We start from the raw sequence: 11,002 nt of genomic DNA on the forward strand, positions 1-11,002 counted from the left end.
TGTGAGAAAAACATGAGCAAAGTTGGAAGACACACTTCTTGATTTCAAAACTTATAACAAAGCTACAGTAATCAAAACACTGTGGTACTGGCATAAAGTGCAGACGTACAGACCAGTGGGATAGAATGGGCACAGTGGTTCCTGCCTGTAATCCCAGCACTTGGAGAGGCCAAAGGAGAGAATTGCTTGAGCCCAGGATTCTGAGACTAGCTTGAGTAACTTAGTGAGAGACTCTTACCTTTACAAAATATTTAATAATTAGCTGAGGATGATGGTAAGCCCCAATAGTCCCTGCTACTCAGGAGGCTGAGGCAGGAAGATTGCTTGAGCCCAGGAGTTTGAGGTTGCAGTGAGCTATAATGATGCCACTGCATTCTAGCCAGAGTGACAGAGCAAGATCCTGCTTAAAAAGAGAAGAAGAAACAGAAGGAAGAAGAATAAAAGATCATCTTTTCTCCATTAAGTTGCTTTTGTACCTTGTTAACAAGTAACTTGCCCTATTTGTGCGGATCTTTTGCTGGATTCTTTGCTCTGTTCCACTGGCCTGCAGTAGTCCTTCTCCTTATCCATGTTTCCAGTTACCTCTGGTCAACTGTGGTCTAAAAATATTAAATGGTCTTCTACATACCTCTTTTCCTGGGCAAAAAATAAAAACATTAAATGGAAAATTCTAGAAATAAACAATCTATAAGTTTTAAATTGTATATGCTACCTGCCTAATAGTCATTTAGTATACTGCCCTTTCTGTTATGAGATTGAAATGACAGAGTGTTTTGTCGGTACTATCTGAGGTTTCAGGCATTCATCAGGGATCTTGGAGCATATCCACCTTGTATACGTTCCAAACCTTCTTTTGTATGTATGAAGTCACCCTCCTTCTCCCTAAGCTGCAAAACGCACTGTGGAGGCCCCTTGATGCCTGTGGAGAGTTTTGATTTTCCAATCCTGTGATAGTGCATCCCGTCTGTCAGCCCTAATGACAGGGTTGCAGGGACACACCCTATAATCAGCCAGGCTGTTGGCTCCATGGTCTGCCTACACTTTCCCCACTACTTGCTCCCTACACCCCATCCTGCCCCCCAGCAGATGCAGATCCTTGCTCACGTGTAGTCTTCACCCACTTCTCCACAAATACCCACATCCTAGCCTCCCACAAGTGGAAGCTGGAGCTCCCCTGAAAATTCAGTGGGTAACCTGTGGTACATCCTCCTATGGGGGAACCCTTGGTTATCCTGGAAGAGACAAGGATTTGAGGATGGGCTCGGTGCCTGTGGCTCAAGCGGCCAAGGTGCCAGCCACATACACCTGAGCTGGTGGGTTCGAATCCAGCCCAGGCCTGCCAAACAACGACAGCTGCAACCAAAAAATAGCTGGGCATTGCGGTGGGTGCCTATAGTCCCAGCTACTTGGGAGGCAGAGGCAGGGGAATCGCTTGAGCCCAGGAGTTGGAGGTTGTTGTGAGCTGTGATGCCACAGCACTCTACCCAGGACAACAGCTTAAGGCTCTGTCTCAAAAGGAAAAAGAGTTTGAGGATGCACTCCCAACGTGGGTGGGGGTAGCCCGGCCCAACCAGGCCCTTCTGCTGCTGGGTGCGTGTGTGTGTGTGTGTGTGTGTGTGTGTGAGAGAGAGAGAGAGAGAGAGAGAGAAGAGCAGTGAAGACCAGAGCCACTGCTGCGGGGAGGACAGAACATTCAACCATGAGGGCTCCCTCTAGAGGAGCCCAGCCTTCAGACCCCAGCTTGCCTGACTCCGGGGACAGGGTGGAGAGCTAATGGGGACAGGGCTGTCACTTTCTTACCATTGCCTCTGGGCAATCTACTTCCTTTTTTTTGCCCTGTGTCATCCTCAACTGTAAAATGAGAACTTGGACTATTAATGGGACAGTTTGAGAGGTCCTTTTGTCAGACATGCTGTGATTCCAAACAGCTTGTTTCTTGGAATATATATAAGGTTTCCTGGCCCTGAGCTGGGCTAGGACCTGTGTGGAGGAGGCCCCCCATTCCTCCATCTCTCTTCACCCCCTGAAGTTGGAGGGGGGCATAGAAAAAAATGAAGTTGCTAATGAAAACGTGAGGCATGGAATGTATTACTCCTGCTACGGATGGTGAAATGCTTTAGAAAGTGGACGTGGGCGGGTAAGGCCCATCCATTCTGTGAGCACGAGCCTTCTGCGGCTGTGAAATTAGTTCTTCTGTTGGACACCTCGCTGTGTACGTGCCATAAAGATGGATGAGACATTCTGTGAGTGGCAATCAAACTACCACCAGGTGGCAGGCTGGTCTCTGGGGAACGAGGCCAGGGTGGTGCCCAGTGATTTTATTGTCTTGTTTTGTACAAAAAGGGCCTTGAGAGAGGCAATGCCTAGCTCACAGAAATACATCACCACTAGGCTTCAGGCCCAGTGGCATCAAGAGAGGGCTAGGTCTAAGGTGGCATTTTTTGAACTAGAGAGGTCCCTGAAATCCCTTCACCTTGTAGACATGAACTAGGACATAAAACAAATTGTCTTAGAAGATCTTAGAGTGTTCCTTGGTGATTTGGCTCCATCGGTACCTCTCTCTTCTCACCCAGACACCCAGAGGGTTGAGACTCACCCCAAATCACACAGGACAGATGCAGGGGAGCCACAGTATAATGAGGGGCTGGGAAGTAGAGGGAGACCCACTCCTTCCTTAGAGATGGCCACAAATGTCATGCCCACCAATGAACATTCACAGCCTGCTGGGGTCCAGGCTGTGGGCATGGAACAGTGAGCATGACCAGCAATGGCTCTTGCCCTTGAGAATGAATGGTCAATCAGAACTACATTCATAGCCAAGATCATCTCAGGTCATAGAGAGTGACACATGAAGGAGCCTAATGGCAATAGTACCTGAGGGGAAGAAACAGAAAGTACAAACAAAAATAGCTGATGCATTCGCAGTGTTCCAGGCACCGTTCAGGGTCCTTTTCATGAATTAGTTCATTTAATCTCATCACAACTGTATACAGTAGTAAGATTATCATTGCCATTTTATGGATGGGAACTGAGGCACAGAGGCCAACTAACTTGGCTGAGTGATAGGACCAGGACCTAAATCTAGGTAGTCTGGCTCCAGAGCCAGCTGGCCCACCCCTGACAAGCTTGGCTTTAGAATCTGGACTCTGTCTTAGCTGCAGGAGTGGAGGTAGAAATGGCAACCCTCCCTTCCACCCCTACTCACCCCTCTGGGGGGTGTCCTGAGGTCCCAGCTCCCTGCCCCCAGCCTCTTGGTTCACAGCTAACTGGGCCACCTCATTCTAAAGGGATTTGACTGTCTGAGATAACTGGAGACTGGTGAGAAAGGGCTTAGGGATTAGACAATGATACCAGAAAGGTAAGGGACTTAAATCAGGAGGTGTGGGAAGTGGGGCAGGGAGAGGATTTGTTTCTTCACAAAGCCGGGGTGGACTGCGGAAGTGAGGAGGAAGTGGGGCTTCTAGGGAGGAGCCCAGTGGGTTCTCCCTTTGTGTTGTACACTCAGAAACTACATGTAATAGTAGTAACAATAATCCCTCACATCTGCGCACCCACTTTTCTAACCATTATTTCTGCTGTTATTTTTCCAGCCATTGGAATTCTCACAGTGGCAGGATTATTTTTCTCCCATTGGATCACAGTCTCCTGGAGAAGGCAGGTGACTTGAGGCAGTGGCAGTCCCCACATGGCAGGCTGGGAGGAGGGGAGGAGGCTGGAGCCAGGGCCTTTCTGCACAGCTGCCTGAAAGCACAAGGGCTTTCCAGAGAGTTCCTGTTGCCCTGGCTCTGTGGAAGTAGAGTGTTCCACAAATATTTGTTGAAGGGTTTAAAGGGTTTAAAAGACTGTTCTTTCTGACTTTCAAATTATGGTGCTGATCTCTGTACCAGCTCCCTGCCATTGGGACCACAGATTCCAAGGGGAGGGCACCAAGGGGGCTTCTGATCTCAAGGCCATGTCCTGATTTTAGTGAGGAGGCAGCCAAGGCCCAGAGGGCACGGGCAAGCAGTCCTGAGGAGAGTCCTATATGTCCTCCTGGCTGAATAGCCACTGCAGCACATTAACTCAAGAACACAGAGAATATACAGTTTGGGCTGTGGACTCCCAGTCCAGGGCTCCTGCATGTTCCCAGACTGCCTCCTAGAAGAATCCAGAGGGCAGAGTTGTAACTCCCAAGACTAAGACTGCTAGCCCCATGTTCCTCCTAGATTGCTGCACTCCACCAACCTTCTTTAAGTCGTTCGCCCTCCATGTTTCTGCCGGTACATTCCGGCAAGGTAGACATGGAATGGCACACTTGTCACAGAAGGTTGAACGTTCTCCCCTCCAGCCTGGCTGACCTGGCCTGGGAGGCTAAGTCCTTCCTGTTGGGCCAGGCTGTTCTCTGACAGTGACCACTACAATACAAAGTAGTCCATGTCAGGGTCAGGAGAGAGGAGCTTCTGGTTAGCAGAGGTCACATTGCTTTGGTGGATTGGGGAGGTTCCTGAAACAGCATTTGATCAGGGCCTTGAGGGCCAGGGAGGACCTGACAGGAGGACACAGCAAGTCTAACAGAGGCAGGAGGGCAGAGGTGTGTCTGAGGGCCAGCAGACAGGTTCTTTGACAGAAATGAAAGTGTGTGGAGGGTGTGAGTGGCCATCGAGGCCACAAGGGATGCTGGGATGAGGTGGGGTAAGTCTTGAATGCAGGTCAGTGGGATTGGGCTGATTCCTGAGGGAACTGGGGAGCCACTGAAGGTTCTTAACCAGAAGTGCAACGTGTCTCACAGAGAGGGAAAACTGTAGAACAAGGATTGGAGGATAGAGAAAAGGTGGGATGGGAAGCAAGGACTTTATCTTAGGAACCAGCTTGGAGGAGTTTACTAGATGATTTATTTAGGATTCATATTATCAGATTAACAAGCTGTTTCACAGTGTCCAGGAGATAGGTACGTATCAGTGGAGAAAGGAGGAGTGGGCAGCCACTGAACCTGGAAGGGAGGCTATTTCCTGCTAGGTGAATGTGTTCCTATGCTTGAGGGCACCTGGGGACATTTGGCCTAGAAGCCAGTTCTTGGGTTCAAGTCCCAACTCCACACCTGCTCACAAGACCACCCCTCTCCCTCCAGTTCCTCAGTAAACCACCTGACCTGCCTATCTTAGAGGATTGTCCAACACACAAATGACAACCTAGAGCTGAAAGTGCCTTGTAAACTGTAAAGTGCTGAACCAATATAAGGGGTTGTTCTACTTTCCTTTGAGTAGGCTCTACCCTGTCAAAGATCTTAAATGAAGATCCTAGGCAACTGTTCAGTAAGGACTGTGGCCCTGCCCTGCCCCAAGCCAGAAGCCAATGCTTCTTTATCTAGGGCAGGACTGCTGGGACTGCCTGAAAACTGTTTGCAGAGGTGAGGTCAGGGGCCTCAACCCTCACTCTGTACCCTGCAGCAGACCTCTACAGTGAGGGACATGCCAGAGGCAGAGTCCTTCCAAATGTCATTAACAGGCTTGGTGCACCTGCCTTGGCCTTCTACCCTCTCTAGGTGAGGAGGGACACTGTGCCATTCTGCATTCTACTTTCCTGGAGATGTGAGCGCTGAGACAGCTAGGGCATGGCTCTGGGAGAAAGGACACCCACAGATCCCTGGGCCTACTTTTGCATTAATTACAAACTGGAAGGAGATGGTTCCTGAAACAGCATTTGGAGGTGTTTTCAGGTGCCAGGTGGTGGGCATTCCACAATTGTCATTGTCACCAATGACTTCAAGTAAGCCATGGCCTCTCTGGATCTGAGTTTCCACAGCTGTTAAATGAGGTGAGCTGCATGATTCCTAAACAGTCTTATGTTTACCTCTCCCTCCCCGGGCTCCCCCAGCACCTGGCTCTGTGCTTTTATTGGGGCATTTCTTTTTTTTTTTTTTTTTTGAGACGGAGCCTCAAGCTATCCCCCTGGGTAGAGTGCCATGGCATCACGCTCACAGCAACCTGCAACTCCTGGGCTCAAGCGAGTCTCCTGCCTCAGCCTCCCAAGCAGCTGGGACTACAGGTGCCTGCCACAATGCCTGGCCATTTTTTTTTTTGGTTGCAGCCGTCATTGTTGTTTGGCGGGCCCGGGCTGGGGATTCGAACCCGCCACCTTAGGTGTATGTGGCTGGCGCCTTAGCCGCTTGAGCCACAGGCGCCGAGCCGGGCATTTCTTAAATTTATTCATTCAGCACACTTTTTCTTTTTCCTGGTTTTTTTTGGCTGGTGCTGGGTTTGAACCTGCCACCTCTGGCATATGGGGCTGGCGCCCTACTCCTTTGAGCCACAGGCACCACCCAGCACACATTTATTAACAATCCCTGTGTGCAGGATGCTGTGCTGGGGGGCAGGGTGGCGGGAGGTGGTGAAGATTTAGAGGTGGGTAAAACAGGTCCCCGCGCCCTAGGACCTCATTGTCTAGCAGGGCAGATGCTACCGTGCAGGACCACAGCAAGGTTCTGAAGGTCCTCTCAGCTTGTTCCTTCTCTCTCCACCTCTTTGGTTGGAGCCACACTTCCCACAATCCATCAAAACTTTGTGAGCACCATTGTGCTGCCACAGAACCAATGATTCGTCCTTCTGTGTCCCCACATTTTAAGGTCCAGCTCAAATTCCACTCCATCCATAAAGTGTTCTAGGGTTCTTCCAACCCAGAGCAAATCCTCCCCTTTGCTGACTCTTGCTGCCTCTCCTTGGGGCATTTATTTTGCGCTTGGATTCTAGTTGATAGTGGCTGTTTCTTATCTTTGGGAGGGCAGGGTGGTGTCTGATTCATTTCTGGGTCTCAGAACAGTGCCCATGGCCTGGCAGACAGTAGAAGGAAAGACTGGCCAAAGGCATGTGACCAGGTGCTCCTGCCCTGGTGGTAAGTGTGGTGGGACCCAGGCAGAAGGGGAAAGCTGTTGAGCTGGAAAGGGAGGAAATGGTTTCATTGTATGGGAAAGGGCAGTGATTGGGATATAGTTAGATAGTCACAGTGTCCATTCCACAAGTCAGACTTGGCTTAGTATCTGGGAACCCACAGCTCTGGCCCCTGGGAGGCCACCTCCATCGCCATCCAGAGGCTGAAGCCTGGCCGGGCAGGTGGCAAAGGAATGTTGTGCAGGGCAAACCAGGAAGTGGTCACAAGCAGCCGACGCTGTGCTAGGAACCACACTAAGTGAATGGTGGACATTAGTTCCCTTTAGCGTCCTGCGGACTTGGAATGTAGATCATCATCCCCATTTAATAAAAGAAGATCCTGGGGTTCAGAGAAGTGAAGTTGCACCCTGAAGTTTCACAGAAGTGGAGGATTTGGGATCCACATCCGAATCTTTGGTCTTCCAGAGAGGAAGCGCTCACCACCGCGGCTGAGTTCAGAACAGAAGGCTGGATCCCCAAGAGCAGACAGGGTCCATGCTGCCTTGTCCCCTTAGTGTTGTGTGCTGTTCTCATCTGCCTGCCCCACAGGGGAAGGGGAAAAGCTGTCAACGGAAAAAGGCCCCAAGCTGGGGCTGGCAGCAATGGTCATAAACCAATAGCAGGACAGGTGGAGGGCAAAGGCCTCTGAGAAGAACGGTCAATACCACGGCTCCGGGAAGCAGGGCCAAGTTAGGCCTAGGGGACAAGCCCCGCATAGTGGCCCAAGGCCAGCTCTCTGCCGTCTTGCCATCTTGCCAGGAGTAAGGGGACAGGTTTTATAGCACTGGAGCCTGATCTTTAGTAAGGGAGCTCATTAGATAGCATCTTCCAATCCCTTGTTGTTCAGAGGCCCAGAGAGCTCCAGTGTCTTTCCTAAGGTCACACTGTGAGCTAAGGGTAAACGTAGGACTAAACCGAGACTCTTGCTCTTCTGATGCCCATTGGCCTCAGTCCTCTGACTTGAGGAGCGCGGAGGGGCGCGGGTACCAGCCACCCGTCCCAGCGCATCTCTGGGTGCCCCGCCTTTCTGGATCCTTTAAGAGGCGGGGCTTGGCCGCCAGCCGCGCAGCCAGGGCAAAGGCTGGGACTTCACTCCGGCAGCAGCGAGAACCAGTCTGTGCTCCATCAGCTACCGCGACAGCCAGCGCCGGGACTGAGCCGAGATGAGCGGCAGAGTCGGCGATCTGAGCCCCAAACAGAAGGAGGCACTGGACAAGGTGAGCCCTCGCCCTGGCTCAGGCTCCGGTCTCGGGCTGTGGTCCCCGCCCTCCCGCGGCTGCGAAACGCCGAGAGTCTGAGTAGGGGGCGAGGAATGGAGGGTCAGTCTCCCGGCAAGCGATGGAGGAAGCAGCCTTAGCCGCTCCTGCTGGCCCGCGCTCCCGACAGCCTATCCCTCTGCCCACCTAGGGGGCCCTGAGAAATTTGGCCGTCTCCGCGCCAGCCCTGAGCAGCCGTGGAGGTGTCACCTGGGAAGAAGTGTTGCTTGGAAGCCCTTGGAGGCCACTGAGGGCACAAAGGCAACATTCATCCTTGGAACTGGTAGCCAGGCCCTGGGGCAGAGTCAGGGCCCCAAGTTTCTTCCCATTTCCGGGAGGTTTTCCCCTTGCGGGGGCGGTGGCGCCATGTAAAGGGCCCTGGACAGCTCCTTAAGGGACTTGCCCCTGCTCTGCCACCGCATCGCTGTGCCTCCTTGGGCAAAACCCAATCCTCTGTTTGCTTCTTGATGAAATGAAATGAAATGAGGAGGTTGGACCAGATGATGTTGAAGGAAAAACTTCCACGTGTGAATTCTGGGTTCCCCCTGTGACTCACCGGGCTGGGGTTAGTTTGAGCCACGGCCAGCACTATTTTGCAACATAGGCCTGTGCCTTGCTCGGGACTTAGGTTGATTCTCCTCTGAAGGCAAGGAGGTGAGCCTGCCTTTGCCTTGGCACCTGGGAAGAGGAAGAGGGCGAGAGTTTGAGGACTGGATTCTCCTCTCCCCCAACTGAATCTCCTCTTCTCTATCGCCCTTGGGGAGAGGGGAGGTCACCTGTTTTCCTGGCCAGCCGATTGGGTCCAGTCCCAAGGTTTGGAGGCTCCACAGCTGCCCATTGCTGGGTAAGGGGGTGGGGCAGATGTCTTCTGCCATGACAGCATTGGGAAAGCACCAGTTTCATGAAGATTTTTTTCCCCAGGCTGGGCCTCCCCCATGTCAGGAAGGCTGGACAGGGAGGCTTCGGATTTTACTGAGGAAGACAGGCAGAGAAGGGATTAGGTGGTGATTAAACTGGAGACCAGGGGCTGGGAAAGGTCCTGTGTAAGGGGTGGCTTCCTGCCTACAGTTTGGGTGGGCAGTTTTCCCAGGGCACTGAGAGCTGCTTTTGAGAGCAGGATAGTCTGAGTCTTTGGCTGACCTAGGCAAGGGGCAGAGGTGGCCAGTCCTCATTGGTCTCCTCTGGAGCTGAACTGTAGGTCAGTGACCAGGGAAAGGTGAGTGGCTGGGAACAGAAAGCTTGGGGAGGGCACATGGGGGCCTGCTCACCTATAGCTTAGTGAGAGGTTGGAGATGGGTGTGGCTGTCCCTTGAGGTCACTGCCCACCTCCTTTATTTGGCACTACCTGTACTCTCCCCTTGATGGCCTCCTGCTGGGTTCCCACCTCCCTTCCCCTGCTGTCTTTGAAGTCCTTAAACATAGTTATTTTTCATATGAAAGCATATGAGAATATTCTCTTCCTTCCCTCTGCTGCCCCAGCACACTACTCATCATTTCTTTCTTTTTTGAGGCAGAGCCTCAAGCTCACCCTGGGTATAGTGCCGTGACATCACAGCTCACAGCAACCTCCAACTCCTGGGCTTAAGTGATTCCCTTGCCTCAGCCTCCCAAGTAGCTGGGACTACAGGTGCCCGCCACAACACCCGGCTATTTTTTGCTTGTAGTTGTCACTGTTGTTTGGCAGGCCTGGGCTGGATTTAAACCCTCCAGCCTTGGTGTATGTGACTGGCGCCTTAACCACTTGAGCTACAAGTGCCAAGCCTACTCATCATTTCATAATGAAGAGGGCAGAAGAGCTTGGTAGAAAGAACATGTACTCTGGACTGAGACAGACCTGACTTTGCATCCCAGCTTTGCTAATTACTAGCTGTTTGACCTTGGACATGTTGCTTAGCCTCTTTGAGCTTTATTTCTTTCATCTGCAAAATGGGGACAATAATACCTCTAGGGGTCTGAATAAGGAGTGCCAAGATTAGTGGTGGGCACACAGGGGATGCTTGGTAACTGACAACTTTTGCTACGGCCTGTATCAGAGCACCTACTGTCACAGTTAGCTGGGACACATCTTTCTGCCTACCAGACTGGCATGTAGAAGTGCTTGTGGCAAGGCAGGGGCAGTGTCTTCCATCCTTCCCATCTCCTCCCCTGCTGCCTGGCACTCCCTGGCAAGATGGAGAGTCCCATGCAGCACAGGTGTCCAGCCAGTGTCTGCAGAGTTGAACTGAGTGAAAGAGGGGTCCAGTGAAGGCCCCCATGGAGAGTCCTGGGTACCAGGGTGGTCAGGGAGGGTCTCCCACTCACCTAGCTGCCTCTTTCTACAGTTTCGGGAGAATGTCCAGGATGTGCTGCCCACTCTGCCGAATCCAGATGACTATTTCCTTCTGCGCTGGCTCCGAGGTGAGGGAAGAGGGGCTGTGGGAGGCTGGGGCCGGGGCTTGTTCTGGGTGACAGAATAGCACCCTCTGAAAACGCTGCCTCTGGCAATCTGAGAATTCAGAATGTACAACCTTTAGCAAAAGGGCTGCTGGCAGTTACATAACCTAAACCCTCCTGATGGATAGATAAAGACACTGAGAGTCAGAGAGGTGAAGTGACTTGCTCCAAGTCACACTGTGAGCTGCAGGCAGAGAGAAGTTGAGAGCCCCAGTCAGCTTCCTCTCGACCCACAGCCCTTTCCATCCACTCAGAAAATCTGCTCTGCTGCCGGGCGTTGTGTGGGCGCCTGTAGTCCCAGCTACTGTGGAGGCTGAGGAAAGAGAATTGCCTAAGCCCAAGAGCTGGAGGTTGCTGTGAGCTGTGATGCCACAGCACTCTACCAAGGGCGATAAAGTGAGACTCTGTCTC

The 11,002-nt window shown here is 52.0% G+C and overlaps 1 protein-coding gene across 1 annotated transcript in view; it reads left to right on the forward strand.

Moving 5' to 3' along the window:
• Positions 1 to 7,919: 7,919 nt before the first annotated feature.
• The window catches only part of SEC14L2 (SEC14 like lipid binding 2), a 22,959-nt gene continuing 19,876 nt past the window's right edge, over positions 7,920 to 11,002 (forward strand). Inside the window, exons 1-2 of the mRNA XM_003789873.3 lie at positions 7,920 to 8,119; positions 10,480 to 10,555. Coding sequence (XP_003789921.1) covers positions 8,066 to 8,119; positions 10,480 to 10,555 — 130 coding nt within the window. The 5' untranslated portion in view covers positions 7,920 to 8,065. The remainder of the gene's footprint in view (positions 8,120 to 10,479; positions 10,556 to 11,002) is intronic.

This window comes from Otolemur garnettii, unplaced genomic scaffold (assembly GCF_000181295.1).
Source record: "Otolemur garnettii isolate 467f Iridium unplaced genomic scaffold, OtoGar3 scaffold00038, whole genome shotgun sequence".
Classification (NCBI taxonomy): domain Eukaryota; kingdom Metazoa; phylum Chordata; class Mammalia; order Primates; family Galagidae; genus Otolemur; species Otolemur garnettii.